Source organism: Odontesthes bonariensis, chromosome 2, assembly GCF_027942865.1.
Source record: "Odontesthes bonariensis isolate fOdoBon6 chromosome 2, fOdoBon6.hap1, whole genome shotgun sequence".
NCBI lineage: Eukaryota > Metazoa > Chordata > Actinopteri > Atheriniformes > Atherinopsidae > Odontesthes > Odontesthes bonariensis.
Window position 1 is genome coordinate 13,963,689 of NC_134507.1, and position 17,057 is coordinate 13,980,745.

Here is a 17,057-nt window from a genome sequence, read left to right on the forward strand (position 1 = left end):
ACCTCAGCCTGCTACTGAGGATACAAGAGTAGCAGATACTAACAGCAGTGCATGAAAATCAGCTGGACACCAGAGTAATAAGACCTCGTCAAAATTCTAATGCTACAAAAACAAAATGATTTTACCTAATGTGACACAAAAACACAAAGAAAAAGGCAGTGCAACCTCACCCTAAAACAACAGTAGCCTACACTGTAGCTGACTATCCAAAAACTAAACTGAAGACCAGTTAACAGTAAACAGCATATTTACTGGCCTCGAGCCATTCACTGGCCTTCACCAACAGAAAAAAGAACAAAATTTCTTCAGGATAGTTAGACTTCCTTTCTGCTTAACACTGGCAAACTGTCTACATTCTTAAAGGGGCAGTGAGTAGTGGTGGGTCGCCACGTGTCCTCAAGTGACCCACTGAACTGCATTCCAGCCCTCTCTGGCACTTTTTTTTCTCAAATAATTTGTTTCCCTTGTCTGCAGCTGAACTATCGACAGCTGGTAGACTACGAATCTCTCTTTTAGGCACAGTCTCGTCACAAGTCATATGTTGATCCGCAGAACATGAAGGCTGCTGATCGGCTAACAACACTATTGCAAACTCATGTCATAATACATCTGTCACATATTGGCTCCATAAAGTCTGGACTTTACTGTCGCTACATTTGTCTGCAACGTGATAGGAACAAAGAGACCAATTATAAAAAGTTTTTTAGCAACAATAAGAGCTGTTGTACTTATGGGCAATATTTCACCAATGTTTGTTTGTCGAGTGGGAAATAAGACTTTCTAACTCCAAATGTTAAAGAAAAAAATAAAGAAAAGCACCAATTGGAAGTCAAATTTTCCTGTTGGGATAGAAGCATTAATTAAGTTATGTGACCTATAAATCAATGCAAATGCAGCATCATCTGAAGCTGAAGTTAGCTCACTGACCTTACAATACATACCAGAGAGGCATGTAAATGACTTAAAGGTCTGTTTATCTTTCTATCACTATTTTCAAGCCTTTTTTTTTAAGTGTTACAATAACAGTTTCCTCCATGCTTGTATTTTGAAGGCGTGTTTCAAAGTCACAAACCTTTATTGTGGCGCTCTTCCGACGGCACAGGAAGTGTAGATCTAAATACATGGAAACTATGTCTTACAAAGCGTTAAGTATATACAGTATATACAGTTAGCGTCCGGCAGGACGTGCTGAAAGGATGACGCAGTTATAAGTTTATAAGTTATAGCACTATAAATTTTAGCCTTGGTTATTTGCTCTGTTAAACAAGTCAAACAAAACAACAACAGTGTTTTGTGGAAAAAGTCCCAAAGGTCAGAATTTAAGATTTTTTTTTTTTTAAGATTTAAGATCCGATTTATTGGTCATGCATACACACGAAATTTGTCCTCCGCTTTTAACCCATCCAGTTTGGCACCTGTTGACACACACATGCACATGCACAGGGTCACACACTCAGAGACAGATGCCAACCTGGAGCGGTGGGCAGACATGAAGCGCCCGAGGAACAAGGGGGGTACGGTGCCTTGCTCAAGGGCACCTCAGCCGTGACAAGGAGGTGGACTGACACCCCTCCAGCTATCAGTTCCACCAATCTTTTTTTTTTTTTGAGTGGCGAGAGTGGGAATCGAACCGCCAACCTTCCGGTTATTGGAGGACTGACAAGATAAGTTAGAGGCAGTTAATGAAAGTAAGTGAAATAAATGGCTTTACTGTACATAGGTAAAACTCGAACCATGCAGTGTTTATTTATAATCAGTTCAAGTTCAATAGCTTGGCAAAATTTCATGAAACATGAGAGTGTGATGTTTAGGTATGTTTTGTCTTTCTGTCGTTCTTTTACAGGTTGAATCAATTAGAAAGTAAGAGAACTTGTTTGTGTCCCTTGGAATATGCTTATCTTAATATTTTGCAAGGTAAAACCTTTGAATTTCAAGCCGCAAGTGAGTTAACCGGAAGGTGAGAAAATGAGAAACTGGAAGGGAGAGGGATGAGGAACTTCTGGTTGAGGAACCCTTAATAGCTCATGGCAGTGGGACTCTCAATGTGATAAGAGCTCATTATTTCTCACAGAATTAGATTATACTTCTAACAGTATTGCAGTGCTGTGTCATGCTGACATATCACCAAGGTAACTAGCAAAATAGTCTCGGGTGACATTTCCCACCATGACTGTTTTCCAATTCAAACCATGGAGTTGTGATTTCTAACCCTAACCATGTATTACCACCGGTGGTGCATCGGGGTGTCAAACTGTGTGCCGTAGTGGATGATGCTGTGTTTAATCCTGCCATCCACTTTCCCTCTTCCCTCGTTAAGAGGACTTTGTGGGTTCTCACCAGAGAGAGGTTTGATCTGATGTAGAAAAGCTCACATAATTTGCATTTCTCTCCTGCCATACGGTACTTTACAGCTACTTTACATGACCTACTTTATAGGTCCTATTTAAAGGTATCAACTAATGACCTATTCGGTGGTTTTGATGGAGGACTTCTTGATCAATTTTCATAGAGTAAAATGTTCAATCTTAGAGTTATAGTAATGTTTGGCTACATGAAAGTTACAACACGCCTGTTCAGTTGAAGTCAGACCAAGAGGAGGACTCCTTTAAAGGCTTTCAGAAATAAGAAAGAAGAGGTTGTGTTTCTCTTTGGTGGAGTGCTATCCCCAAAATTTCACACATTTTCTTAAAAAAATAAGAGGTAGTGCATTAAATATCCAATTCAGGAAGACAGGAGTAATCACATGTCAGTTTATTCCACTCATATCAACAATAAAAAAAATACTCTTATGCGTATACCAGCATAAAGCATTCATTAGAGGGTGTCAACTTAAACAAGGTCAGACATGCAATGAATACAAAAATCCCCAAAATCCCAAAAGCTAAACAGGAAGCAGCTTCAGCTAGTCACTGTCCAGATATCTTGATCATCTCATATTGTTGAGCACATGCCACTCCACTGACAGCTATGTTAGCCCCTTAATATGAAAGGAACAGCATGTAGACAATTAAAGACAGGTTGGGTGATAACATGGTAATTCACAAGGTTCATTAAATTGGGAAGCTTATCTTGTATTTGGTGATTTTCTCATTGCTTTTATTGGAGATCTGGAAGATTAAGTTTTTTTTTTCTTTACAATATACTGAGATTTCAGTGAGATGTGAGATCAAGACCAAAAGGGAAAAGTCTGTGATTTTGCACTTCCAGATTGGTGTGACCATGTGGACAATTTACCCCATAACCACAGCCGACAACTCAGACCAGAGTTGTTGTCATGGTAATCCACAGAAAAGGGAAGTGGGTGTGGCCGACTGTTCCTTATTGACATATAGGCTAATATGTCAGAGAAAAATGACCACAGTCATAGTGGGAGAATGAGTTGCAAAGTATTTGGGGTAATAACCCAGACTCAGACTGCTGCCATGTGGAAAATAAAAGTAGTTTCCCTGAGGGGAAAGCCAGAAGTGGGGTGAGAGGAAGACAGAGGGATGATAGGAGGGAGGAGAGTGGGCGTATGGACACCATCCAGCGATTAATTGCCAATCTGCAGACCACACCAGCGCAAAGCCAGCTCCTTTGGCTGTACCTGTCCCTCAAATAGCCTGAACATCAACAGGCTATCTCTCAAGGAACTTATCTGCACAACTGACATGGCATTGTCGCTTGAAGACAAGTTGACTGCTGCTTCTGCTAATGGGAACGTGGTTGCGGTGCGGGAGCTTTTGACGGCCGGAGCTGATGTTAACGGGAAGAATAGCTTTGGGCACTCTGCCGTGCAGGTTAGTCACACACCAGTTTCATCGGCCAACCAAAGACCATTTTCACACAAAATTATGTCAAAATTATGCATATGAGGGAAACAGTTAACACTATTAAGGTCTTCCAATAAAATCAAGATAACGATTGAAAATTTTGACATGAAACCAGCAGGCCCGTTGCTAAGTTTACGCGCAGCGGCCTACAGACCCGCAGAATGACGCAGTTATAAACTATAACACTGGAGCTCGCCGAATGCTTTTATTCGGGCTGCAAACAATTGCCTTTCAAATGTGACGTTACAGCCGAAGAGCTTTATCATCGAAAAAACATTCTTGCATGATGATAAATAAATTACTAATTTTATTTTCTGTCCCTCAAAGCTGTTAGCCTATTTCCCACCGGCAATTACCAATAACGAAACTTCTTAGATTTGATTTCTTAAAGGCGTCATTATTATCATTATTATTAGTAGGCCTAGTAGTATTTTATATATTAGTCACGAAGCTAGAGAAGGGAAAATGCTGTCCTCTAAAACAGTTTCAATCTTTCTAAACTGGGATGAATACAGGAGCATTGATCCTGCTGTGCATAATAGAATGGATATCGCGTGGGATTGTTTTGAATAGTTGGGGGGAAATCCAGGGATTAATATCTGCTACTTCTGCTTGCTCGAATTTTTCGATGTGGTGCAAAATATCCAACCATTTCTCCGATTTGGCAATGTGCCAGCGTCTAGGCCGCTCTCTAGATGCTCAAATAGCCGTTGATTTTTTTTAAAAAAAAACAACAACAACAAAAAAAAAAGAAGCAAAGTAGGTCTGACAGTGTAATAACGCTAAAAATAAATAGTTCCATTTTTTATAGTTCCCTTAATCACTAAGAAACAACTCACATTGTAACTCCAGTAATGCTCTTTTGCAGGTCATGATGATGGGGAGTACGCCGGTGGCTCAGGCCTTACTGGAACATGGGGCAGATCCCAACGTGGCGGATGGAACAACAGTTGCGACCCCGCTGCACGACTCGGCTCGGGCGGGTTTTCTGGACACCGTGCGCCTGTTGGTGAAGTTTCAAGCTAACCCGCAAGTCAGGGACCGTGAAATGCGACTGCCCGCTGATTTGGCCAGGCAGAACGGCTACGAAGACGTTGTTGCCTTCCTGGAGAGTCTCTAAAAATAGCCTGCCTAACGCTGCGATGATTAAAAACGCATCTTCACCATGCCACCCCCACCTCCTCGGTTATGCAGTCTGTCATTTGACTTTGTTTGGTTCGGACTGGAATCTTGAATACCATGAATTAAAAAACAACAACTTAAATTTAATATTAAAAAAACAACAACTTAAATTAAATATTAATACAATTATCTGATATGTTTAAATTAAGAAAGAAACATTTTTTTAATGTGAAAATAAATAAAGCAGCTGAAAATGATGTTTGTCTCGTCTTTTTAATGTTTCATTCATTCACCCTCTAAGGGAAGTATATATAGGCCTATACATATATATATTTTTTTTTCCAAAGTTATATTATCATCTGAGTATTTCTCCATATTTTTGCTCATTTGACTTACTCGTTTAGTCAGACTGGTTTAGTGAAATAAAGGCCAGGCTCCGTATATCACGGTATTTGCGTAATGGCGCACGGCTGCAGCCAGCGTTTGTCAGGCAAAGCTGTGCGTCTGACAGTGTTGCTCTCGTGTGTCCCACACTGTGTCTCATATTCTCTTTTCACTCCTTAATGTTCCGCTATTCTATTTCAGAGACTGGGTAAACAGAAAATGCACATAAGTAAACCTGCCCGGGTCATCGCCACCGCCACCGCCACCGCTCCGTGTGATGCTGAAAGTTATTGCGGAGGCCTCGGCGCTTTTGCAACAATATAAATGGATTTGTTTTCATTGCTGGACCTATAACCGGGTCAATGAGAAACGCGGTGATTTGCATCATATAGGCATGTTAAAAGGTGCTTTAACAGGCGCTATAAACGTGCAGGACATTTAACATACTTACAAATCAAGACAGAAAAGCTGCTATTCCTCTGTGTGACATTTGGTTTCTCCGATTGTGAGGGTTTTACACCGATGCATGCAGTGGTGTAGTGCTTAAGTTTATATTCAATCTGGCGAAATAAATACATTCATCTATTCTAAAATACATACAATCTCATTTCTATAGGGAGGATATATTATGTGCATGAGCAGGTACTATTTGTACACTATATGTGCAGTCAATACAACATAAGAGACGGTAAAAATAAAAATCTGTATCCTGGCATTCACGTGGATTTCGCTTTAAAATCTGGAACCTATCTAGATATTTGATTAAAAAAAAAACAGTAATAAGAGTGAAGAACCCCAAATCAGTTTTATTTGTCAGTTTCAAGCACCAGTCTCACACAGTGATGACCACCTTGCGTGTCATAGAGATCAGGAATAAAAGGTCACATAAGGCTTTTCGGTGCATCTGAACGTACAAAGAAAAACCCTTTTAAGTCGAGTGACACATTACAACACTTTACCACGAGCAGGCAACTTTAAGAAAAAAAACTAACAAACACCATGTTATCCAGAAACTTAACCCCCCCCTACCTTAAAAATTTGAGGCATGTCCATAATCAGGTTGTTATGTTTCAAGTATTCAGCGTTTCAAAGATCATAACGTGACACAAACTTGTGAAAAATGCTGATAGTTTGAAATGTTTGGCCCCATAATTAATGTTGGCTAGAGTCAGGTTTTTTTTTTTCTTTGTTATTACTTCTCCAATTGCATCTCTCATTTGTAGCAGAGGTTATAATAACGCAACAAAAACATCAAAATCTGATTGGTAAAAACTACTTTCTACTTCATTTATATATTCGATTTATAGAAAACTGGCCAAATCACGTGGAAAAAAAGAAAAAGAAAAAAGGCAGACGATGAATGTTTTAATGCCTACTGACGGAGAATTTTCCAAATGTTAAGATCTTACTTTTTCAATACGTCTAGTGTCTATCTAGATCACGCCATTATCCACCACTTAGCTATCACAGACCTAGCTTATAGCTTTCCCTACAGATAAATGCAGGTCCACATATCACCTGAAGCCCTCTTCTCCCCAAATCTTCAAACTTTGTAATTCATAAACTGGAAGAGAGAAAGACACTCAGCATTTGATGCAGTTCCCCATAAACTGCCAGGACTAAATGAGGTACCTTCTGAATTTCAGCGACAGAGTGGACATTTAACCGTTCAAACAGACAAACCGGGCGGAGGTTTTGACACCTTTGAAAGGCGTACATTTAAAAAACATATTTGGTTTCAAAACTGGCCTATTAAATCAAGAGAAAAAGCTAGACAAACAAACAAACAAAAAAAGTCACTGCTGCACTTTCAGTGCTAAATGTTAAAATCTTGACAGTGGTGTTTTATTCTTTAGTCTTCTTTTTGTGCTTCGTCTTTTAGGGGAAGCAACCCCAGACTCATGAGACCTCAACACAAGTGCTCGCAGCTAAATCTAAATCTAATGGATGTCAGACGTGTTGGAGCCACCACACATTTAAAAAAACTCCAACAGCATCTGTCCACAAAAAAAAAAAAAAAAAAAAAGATTATTACATTTAGATCCCTTGTTAAGAGCAAAATGATCTCTCCCTGATGATAACATACCTTAAAGGCCCAATTAATAAAGCACAAAACATCCTTATTTTATTATTTTTTTGGCTGGGTGATCCTCTACTGACCCCTTGTGGGGGAATATGGAAACCGGCAAAATGAGGTAAGAGGTTATGAGGATGCATTTAAGAAATATATAACGGCATGGACAGGTGGCTGATTTAAAAAAATAAAATAAAATAAAATAAAATAGTTCAGAGTTGTGGAGGCAGTGTGAACATGAGGTTTCAGGCTGTCGGAAACGTTCTCTGGAACTCCTCACTTGAAGTCTGGTTTCTCTGGGAAGGTGCAACCTGCTCGTCTGATGATGACGTTGGCAGAGTAGTGCGCTGCCCTCACGCACTGATCCAGAGGTTTCTCTTGGACGAGTCCAGACAGGAAACCTGCGTCACAAAGGAAACTCTTTGAGAACAAAAAAAAAAAAAAAAAAAAAAAAAAATGCACAGACAACAAATACGGGAAAACAAAGGACATGCATACGACCGCTGAGGGACGCGAGTGAAAACACAGGGAAATTTTACCTCCCACGAAAGCGTCGCCTGCACCGTTAGTGTCAACAATGTCCTTGGGGTCAATCTTCAGGACGGTGAAAGTCTCAATCTTATCACCTGAACACACACGAGAAGAAAATGTATACGTTACAGAGCTGGACAAAAGACTGAGATTAATCAGAATAATATAAGAGGGACTCACTAAGAGCCATGACTGTTTCATCCTTCCCCTGGGTCAACACTACAATCCTCTGTCTCTTTGTGTTGACTTTGGGCAAAGCCTGGGCTTTCTTGGCAATCTCCTTAATGTCCTTGGTCTACAAATAAAAGCACATAATGATATAAAATAAAATAAAAGAAACATCAATACATATACACGTGCAGCTGACGATGCCCAAAATGTATTAAAGCCCACTTACCTCAAAGTCTTGCTCTTTAGCAAAAGTAGATGCCTCCTGAGGAAACAGAGAGATTGTTCAAACCACGAGAATTTTGGTTGCCACAAAGTACGACACACAAGCGCAAGTGGAGAATTCCCAGAGGAAAAGCTGCGTACCGTCTCATTGCCGAACAGCACGTCGACGTAGGGCATGACCTGCATGAGGTTGTCCTTGAAGAACTGGCAGATGAAGGGTGCAGAGAGATTCAGGCAAAACAGCTTGTTGTTTTCAGAAGCGTGCTTTGCAACTTTCAGGATGGACTCCAAGGAGACGGTCAAGAAGAAACCCTGGAGAAAAAAAAAAAAAAAAAAAAAAAGCAGCAACGACACTGGGTCAAGACGACTCCCCTCTTTATATCAGCATACATCTAAAGAATTACTTGCAGTCGAGTCGTGAAAAAAAACACCAGGGCTCTGGACTCTAACGGCCGGCTGACTTCACACGGAGTTTGCTACTGCTAGTTTTGCGCAACATGGCAGAATATTTATCAGATTTTGACGACGACTTTGAGTACGATGGACATTCTTATCGGAGTGAATGAGCTGTGCTGCAGCGGTGTGCGTCGATGAATTCATCCCACTAGACGAGTGTGTGTAGAAAGCCCCCATAAGCCCACCGATAGCCCCCAATAACAACAACATGGCAGCTCTGAACTAACAGTGCAATAGTACGCATTCATTCATTAATTCGGCTTAAAGTATTGGTGAACTAAAGACAGATAATACCTTATTTAGAGGCTGTATTATCTATGCCCTGTTCACTCCCGTTATATAGATATATGCGGATCTCGAATGATCTAAATATCTTCCAAAGGACGCCGACTTTCACCAAACTGTTGTAGGTGAGTAGATGAACGTATTTTATGCCAGAAATAAGATCCAGGTTTAAAAAAAATAAACTTCCCCTTTAAAGGCAAAGGAAAAACGTCGCTATCTGCATTAGAATTTTATTTACTTGACGATTGTTTTGGTCAGTTCAGTTTCTTTTGCAGACTGATTAGTTTATCCCCGCCTTTTAAATGCTGCTGGCAGAAGCACTGGAAAGCAAGAATGCGTCTGCATTCCCATGGTTAATGAATTTCATCATGGTTGTGTGCCATGGTTGAAGAGTTCATGTTATGGAAAAGTTGTTTTCTTTCTGTGCTCAAGAGCATATATATATATATATATATATATATATATGTGTGTCTGAAGTCATTACAGACTCAAATACTCATTTTGTTTTGGGCCCTCAGTGACTTGCAGTGAGCCATTTAGATTTTCAGGAGTAAATCTAGGTCACTTTACAAGGTTATCAAGCTTCCTCTCTGCCTAGCTTCATCTTAAGATGATACCGCATTTGCTGTACTCCGGAGGTGGGAAGCTCAAACTCTTTTGTTCCTGCATTTTGCCATTAATGTCAAATCTCATTATTAGTTATTCAATAAAACTCAAGAAATAACACTCTACATGTACTTTGTATCATGTTTTACATCCAAAAATGAAGAAATATTGCTCATATGAGCAACAGCTATTAATGTAAGCTGGTAGAAATTTAAAAAAAGAAGACCCCCTCACTCCCCAGGATCGAACTACGAACAAGGGAATTGTGAGTATTTGAGAACACATTTGTTTCGTGTGGGGTCTAAGCTCTCTCAAACTGTAATACTGTGTTCCGAGGGTTAAGAAGCTCTAGATAACTCAAAAGAGACGGATCCTGAGGAAAACAGGGGCTGGGTGGGTCACTCCAACCCCCGAGAATGATCCATTTGAATGGAGGTGGAAATTAATGGATGAAACAGGAGACCTCTGTTAATATAACCAAAGCAGGTCACAGACATGTATTAGCTTGAGAAAAGAGGGCATAATATAGAGTTTAGATAGTAAACTGCTTTTCTACACTGAGGCTTTTCTCTTTTGTTTAATAACGTATAAATTAAGGCCACGGCACATATCTGTCACACCGCGGTGAGGTGGTTTTATTTTGGGGTTGTTTTTTGTCTTGTGATTTCCTGTTTTATTTTGAAGAATAACTCTCCTCTCGTTTCAGGTCACTTGCCCTTCCTCATGTGTCACATGTTGGAGTGTCTTCCCTGATTCCTGATTGTGTCCACCTGTTCCCCATTACCCTCATGTGTCTTATAGTTTGCGTCTCCCTTTGTCTTGTTGCCAGTGTGTTTCGTTCTATCGTTCATGCCAGGCCTTTTCATAGCTCACAGCCAAAGAAGTTAATCGTTATAGAAGAAGCTCATTGTTATAGCCTCCAACCCTTTAGGAGTGTTTTTTGTTCTTTGCGCTTTAGCCATAGCAAACAGCCTCCAGTTTTTGAGGAGAGATTTTCAGTTTTCTTACAGATCCTGTTCTTCCTCCATCTGGAGCGATTTTTTGTTATAACTTTTTCATAGCCCCCTTTTGTTTATTTATTAAAAATAAATTTGTTTGAACTACGCTACTCTCTGCATCTGAGTCCTCCCATTCCTTGGTCCTTGTCAATATCAAGTTATAGAATATTAATAACCCCGGTCAGTCAAAAGGTCTGATGAGAGAAGAAAATGGCCCCATCTACCACACAGCGATAAAAAGTACTCACAGCAATATAGTAGACCTTAGCTTTTTCCACCAACTTCCAGTTTTCCTCCAGGTCTAGATGCTTGTCCTTCTTGTAACAGTTAGCAGCAGCTAGGTTAGCCACCAGTGACCTAAGAGGAGGAAACAACAACAACGAGGCGTGTTATTGACAGATTAGAATGACTCAACATCATGTACTTGTACAGCATACTGGTCACCCACCTGTTGTCTCCGGTGATGCAGGCAGCACATGTCCCTGTGGGCTCTTCGTCTTGCTCATAGTAGTGAGCGTCGATGTGGCCCTCCTCAGCCTTTTGCTTCAGAATTTCCCCAAACTTATCTTTCCCAATGCAGCCGAAGAACGTGCCCACATTATGGGGTTCTTGGATCATCCACTGGAGAGAGCCACAGCAGCTCAGATTATCACCTGACAAATAACTCTACCCACAGAGGACAACGTTTGTGGTGAAATGACCGAGCGTGTGCGTTTATGACCCACCTGGGCAATCTTAATGGAGTTCTGGGTGGCTCCTCCAGCGTGGTACTCAACTTTGAACTTCTTCACAATCTCCTCAAATCTACACAAAGCGACAAATTTGTCATTTATATCATTCATACATCGGCAGAGGAATTTTTGTCACATAAAACATTCAAATGGGGTAATTCCATGTCAGTTTATAAAGCAGTTGAACTCAGACACAACGTACCAATGTCATTCTGTCAGGCTAATTGCCGGAGAAATCGCTAATGCAAATGTAAATATACGGTAAATCTACCTGAAAACTGAATATGAAATGCTTCATTTGGAGAAAAACAAACAGAACCAAAAAACATAGCCTCTTTGGCCACAGAGGAAAATATTGAGCTTTAGCAGGTTCATTAATTCAATACTTGACAGACAGCCAAGAGAGCAATATCCACCTTCTCATTCAGCTCTCTACCAGAAGGCAACTACACTGTTGTATGAAAAGGGTGAAATATTCATCAAGGTCTTGGTTGCTTCTCTTATATCAGCAACACATAATTCATTAATTGCAGATGAGCAGTTTTAACAGTAAAAGCTTTATAGAGGCAGAACGTCAGTTTGCCGTTACTGCTTTTATTTCATTGCGCTTGGTGATGAATGCAGCCGGAGGGCTGGTAACCATGTCTGGCATTAGACTACACATCTCTGCAGATGGCAGCCTTGGGTTAAAAAAAAAAAAAAAAGAAAAAAACAACAACACATGCATGACTGACCACTGATTACACAATCTGAGCCATTTCCATCTGTTACATAACATAATGCAGCCACACTTTTATATTCCCCTTTGGGCTAAAGCATCCCTAATATGCCACGTTACGCTGCCTAAATATAGTTGCAGCATCAACCTAAAAGACCAGCATTTGTTTGAGTGGTTTATTTGAGAGGCAAGGGCTGTGTGTTTAAATATATAACTGGATACTGTAACAAGCTGGTTAAGATACTAAGAGGATGCCTGAGGGGTCATCCCTGATGATCACGATTACCACAAGCAAGAGTGACAAGTTTGAACGTGAACGAGATTTACACCGTCATGCCTACCAGCTGAGGGAGTCTTTTATTCGGCCAACCACTCACTCCCTGCTTTCATGACTGTTCCACCTCTAAAATTGGGAATCATTAGTAGAAATCTGATATAAATATCAGATATGGAGATGTAGAGGCTGATCTGAAGTTGGTACGTTTATCTTTAACAAGATATTTGTTCTATCGTAAATAACTTCTCATACTAAGACTAATACCAACACAGAGCTAATATTGAATTAAAAAAAAAAAAATGCTTTTTTTTTTTTTTTAAACATGCAACTGAAGAGCTACATTGAATCAGTACACACACAACTTTTTTTTTTTTTTATCTCCTGCTGTTAAATGTTTGCTTTTCTGGCTCTTGCCTCATTGGGGAGGTTAAGTTTCCCAGTTTGCTATTGGATCAGACTGTCTCACTGAGCTGAATCTGCTGCACTGCAATTGGCTGTCTGAACAGGACCAGAGGTCAATGGTAGCGATTTCTTATGTGTGTGTGTGTGTGTGTGTGTGTGTGTGTGTGTGTGTGAGTGAATGTGCTGTGCGCCTGTTTTGACTGGACCTCTCCAGACCAGGGAGGCACAAACTCGGCATGAATTTAGACGTACTGTTCTCCTTGTGGGGCACACAAACTCTGTCAGAAGATTAGGTAAGACAGTGTGAGAGTTCTACCACAGCTTCTATACTAAAGCAAATGTTGCAATGTGGGAGATACGAACAGTTCTTTGTGTTTGTCTTCGGCCAGGATCTGATCGTTGGGCTTCAGAGTGTACCTGTGAATTAGAGGGGGAGAGAAAGAAAAACAAAAAAAACAAAAACGGGGATTAGATTCTTCAAGTCATGTTGAATAAAAATGGCCCACATACAAACACAGTGGCAATCACCCCCACAACAAATTATTATCACTGAAAAACACTTTCAGTCAAAACCATAATATGGGCCGGTAGAGCTAATCATAACGTAATTTCCTCGAAATAAAGACAAAGGTGAGTTGGGGATTAAAGGGCAGTTTTTAGTCCTCTTTCGTGAGGCTGAATTAGAGCTCTGGTTGGCTGGTTCAGTTCTAATCCATGAGTTTACGCAAGGAGCATATGAGCGCACACTGAGCTGGGGGCTAAAGGAGCTCTTTGCTCAGTTAAATCTGGTCCAATCAAGAACAACAGCACGTGGCCCCCGATCCGAGCACGACCACTCTGAGCAGGCGTCTTCTCGGAATGGTCACTGCTTCTGCCATTTCAGCCAACCAAAGGAATAATAAATATGTGCCAAACGTGGGATCAGTGGGGATAACTGCACTTACAGGAATTTCAAAAACTTTAAAAAAAAAAAAAAGAAAAAAAAAAAAAAGAGACAGCACAAGGTACTTTTTGGTGCTCAAACAATAATAGGCATGTTATTTTTACTCATGCATGGCAGCACCACTATCTGATTTCAGGATACATTTAGGCAATGCATCAGCTGGACATTCTGTACAGCTCCACGGGCATTGATTATCAGGTAGCTCTGCTCCCTTTTATCAAGAGCATTATCTTCTTTCTCCATTGATTACGAGTATCAGGGCATGTCTCCCTGTTCTGGTCAGCCTTTGACGGGCGTGACCTCACTGATCCTCACTGAGGTAGGGTAGGAGATCCTGAATTTTGAGTCTAGGGCAGCTGCATTTTGAAAATACACAGGTAAAAAGTCCCAACCCTTTTCTTCACTTTCCCCCTGAAGGCACGCTTCTAGAGTACATGAACGCGCACGAAGGTGCACAAGCGCTGTTCTGACAGCAAGCATCGATCGTTGTCGTATTTAGTATATGATAACTATACGTTTAATAATGCTAGGTGCTAGCCAAGCTGGCTCTAGTTTAGCTTCCTGCCAAGATTCTGGACGCGTAATTCGTTCACGGAGCAGGGTACGCGCACAGGGGGGAGGAGGGGGAGAGAGGAGCAGATTGCAGTTTGATAGACGGCATCAGAATCCAATCATTGTGAACGGTCCGTTCAGTATGATTGGATACTGTTTTTCCTAGATTGTACGTTCTAGAGGCCAGTAAAACTTTTCATATTCGTGTCAAAACTTTTAATTAATTGGTTGCAATGGGGGTGTGAAGAGTATTTCAAGCAATATGTAAAAAAATGTTCCAGAAAAAGATCCCCTACCCCACCTTTAAGGCCCTTATAGCTGCTTTAGTGCACTGCCTCGATCGTTTGACTTACTTGTCCAAGAAGTCTTTATCCACGACAGCAGAAATGTCCAGTAGGGGGTTTCCCATCCCAAAGAGTGAATTAGGACTGAAACAGAAAGACTGAAAGTTAGAAACAAAAACACACATCGTAGCAGCATGGACAGTTAACTTGGCCTTTTTACAGTAACCAAACCAGTCTGACAACAGTAAGCATTTCCCTTTACTATAGCGTTAGGCGTAATTTGTGAAGTCAACAGCTTTTTTTTCTTCTTTTTTTTCCCCCATGTGACTTCAATTACACCAAATAAAACACGGAGAGAAAAAGCAGAAGCTGCACATATCAGGCAGATATAGCTACAGAGCAGTTACAAAATAAGATAAATGGGATTTGTGCCGAGCATCTGGGCAGTCAGGCAAGTAACTAAATGAGGACAGTGCGTAACTGTGCAGTCTGTGGTTTTCTCAGAGCACAAAACTCCCTGCAGGGCTTGACCATCAGAGGAAATCAGTCTTGTGATGCCAACAGACAGCAACCACTGGGGTGAAAAACAGAACGGGACAATGGTCAAACGACACGTCTGCGCTTTGTGTCATCACATAACATTCATACTAGAACCCGTCGTCAACATCAGTAACCAGTAACAGACGAGAGTTACTGTGCAACTTCTGCTCCTCTACCTGAGGACACATATCACTAACAGGCTACAAACACTGTATAAGCTGTGCACAAAAGCAACAGGATCAGCATATTAGTCAAATAAAGCCTCAGATCTGTGCCACGGTGCAGATAGCACTCCTCCACGCTCGCCACTGGTGTCAACACAATCTTTTTGGTTTTTCTGGGAAAACCCCAGATGGGGTTTGAACACAACCCCTGACAGATGCCACTTTCACATGAACATGCACGGTCATGTTGCCCATAAGCCTTCCTTGCTGCACTAAGAGGAATTGACATAGAGGAGTTGCTTTTGAAAAAGCAAAGAGGAGAGACACGATGACCCGCCAGCCAGTGACTCAAGCAACAGCGATGGTCAAAGAAAGATCAGAAAATGCATTTACCCTACAGATGCCACACCCTCAATTATAAATCCCACTGCAAATAAGTGCACTCAGATGATTAATGGGATAGTGAAGCCAATTACACTAACCCAGAATCCATTCCTGTCTTCCCATCAGCTCCCCATACTGTATGTCACAGCGTGCTCTTACCTGACAGCAGACATGATGTTCCTTTCCAGCTAGAAACTGACAGACCTGTTGAACAACCTAAACCCAGCTCAGAAAAAGGCAAAGCATTCAAAAAATGAACAATTTCAGCTCAGCGAGCGAGCAGATCAATTTCCCCCTGCAACCACAGCTCCTCCTACTCGAGACTGACTGATTGGAGGCATCTGAAGGAGGAATGGCCAGAACACTCTGCCACTGTCTGTCGATTGGCTTGCTTCGCCCACCCGTTCACAGCTAAACCACACCGTGAGAAGCGTGCTGATGATCGAGGCTCCTGTGATATGGAACAGCAGGCTGCAGGCAGGGCTGCGGGCTACTTTCCATACGCACAACAAAGAAATACAAGCACAAAATCAAATACATTGTCGGCCACGTGAGTGCATTGCATCTCATTGTTTTGGAGGCTGGCGCAGGGTGGCTCGAGTACGCGCTGCAGCAGGCAGGGGGAGCGATCCTTGGCAATGAATGGGCAGCGTCTCCAGACTGGTCCAAGCGTGTCTTTCTGCAGCCATTAAACATGCAGGGCAGCCGGCGGTCGCGCCGAACTTAGATCAGACGTTGGCAGACATGCCAAAACCCGAACTTCTACAGCTGAAGCAGCTCATGCAACAACAGTGCTGCCGAGACGCCTCTGACTTGGTGGGTTACCTGTTAGCCGCGTCTCATTCAATCCCGTTCAATAATAACAAAAGCAAAGGACTTTACACTGGGTCATTACCGACTGCGACCTCCTGCACCCACCGTACTGGTAACAACACACATCGACAGACTCCTGAATCCCTATTTTTTAAACCTGGACCATTCATTGCATGTACAGACAGGTAAAACATTTAAGTTTCAATCCGCGCGCACATTCGCGCTTATTTGACCAGAGATTTACGTCTCCTCGCTCCACACAAGAGGCAAGGTTATTATTATCATTATTTCTAGAGCTTTCAGTCACCTTAGCTTGGCAGGAGCCTTTTTGGTCGGAGACTCTTTCTTCTCCTCCCTCGAAAGTTTAAGTTTCTTTGCTTTGGGTTCGTCAGAAGCCATGGCTGTGTGAACTGAGCACGTTGCAATCACCTTACGAAAATGCAGTCACACATTTAGAGGTTCTGTTTATTTCCCTGAGCAGAGACTCGTAGGCAGCGTGTTCCTTTCCTCCCACACGCCCCCCCTCCAAGGCTTTGTAAGCCTCTTAAAGAACAGCCAATAATCACAAAGTGAAGATAAAACACTGAC

The 17,057-nt window shown here is 41.5% G+C and overlaps 2 protein-coding genes across 3 annotated transcripts; one reads left to right on the forward strand and one right to left on the reverse strand.

The window, feature by feature from the left end:
- Window positions 1-3,514: 3,514 nt before the first annotated feature.
- Window positions 3,515-5,178, forward strand: LOC142392194 (cyclin-dependent kinase 4 inhibitor B-like). Its single transcript, XM_075478180.1, has 2 exons — window positions 3,515-3,779; window positions 4,681-5,178. Exons 1-2 carry the CDS (start codon window positions 3,651-3,653, stop codon window positions 4,930-4,932), a joined length of 381 nt encoding a protein of 126 aa, XP_075334295.1. The 5' UTR covers window positions 3,515-3,650; the 3' UTR covers window positions 4,933-5,178.
- Window positions 5,179-6,104: 926 nt separating this feature from the next.
- Window positions 6,105-16,907, reverse strand: adka (adenosine kinase a). 2 transcript variants are annotated; one of them, XM_075478182.1, is made up of 11 exons: window positions 16,777-16,907; window positions 14,638-14,712; window positions 13,153-13,206; window positions 11,387-11,465; window positions 11,110-11,282; window positions 10,910-11,018; window positions 8,458-8,628; window positions 8,321-8,356; window positions 8,104-8,218; window positions 7,932-8,018; window positions 6,105-7,793 (listed from the first exon to the last, which is right to left on the reverse strand). In XM_075478182.1, exons 1-11 carry the CDS (start codon window positions 16,866-16,868, stop codon window positions 7,669-7,671), a joined length of 1,116 nt encoding a protein of 371 aa, XP_075334297.1. In that variant the 5' UTR covers window positions 16,869-16,907; the 3' UTR covers window positions 6,105-7,668. The 2 variants fall into 2 exon arrangements, with proteins under 2 accessions (XP_075334297.1, XP_075334299.1); XM_075478184.1 differs by lacking the exon at window positions 16,777-16,907 and adding an exon at window positions 15,816-15,967.
- Window positions 16,908-17,057: the final 150 nt, after the last annotated feature.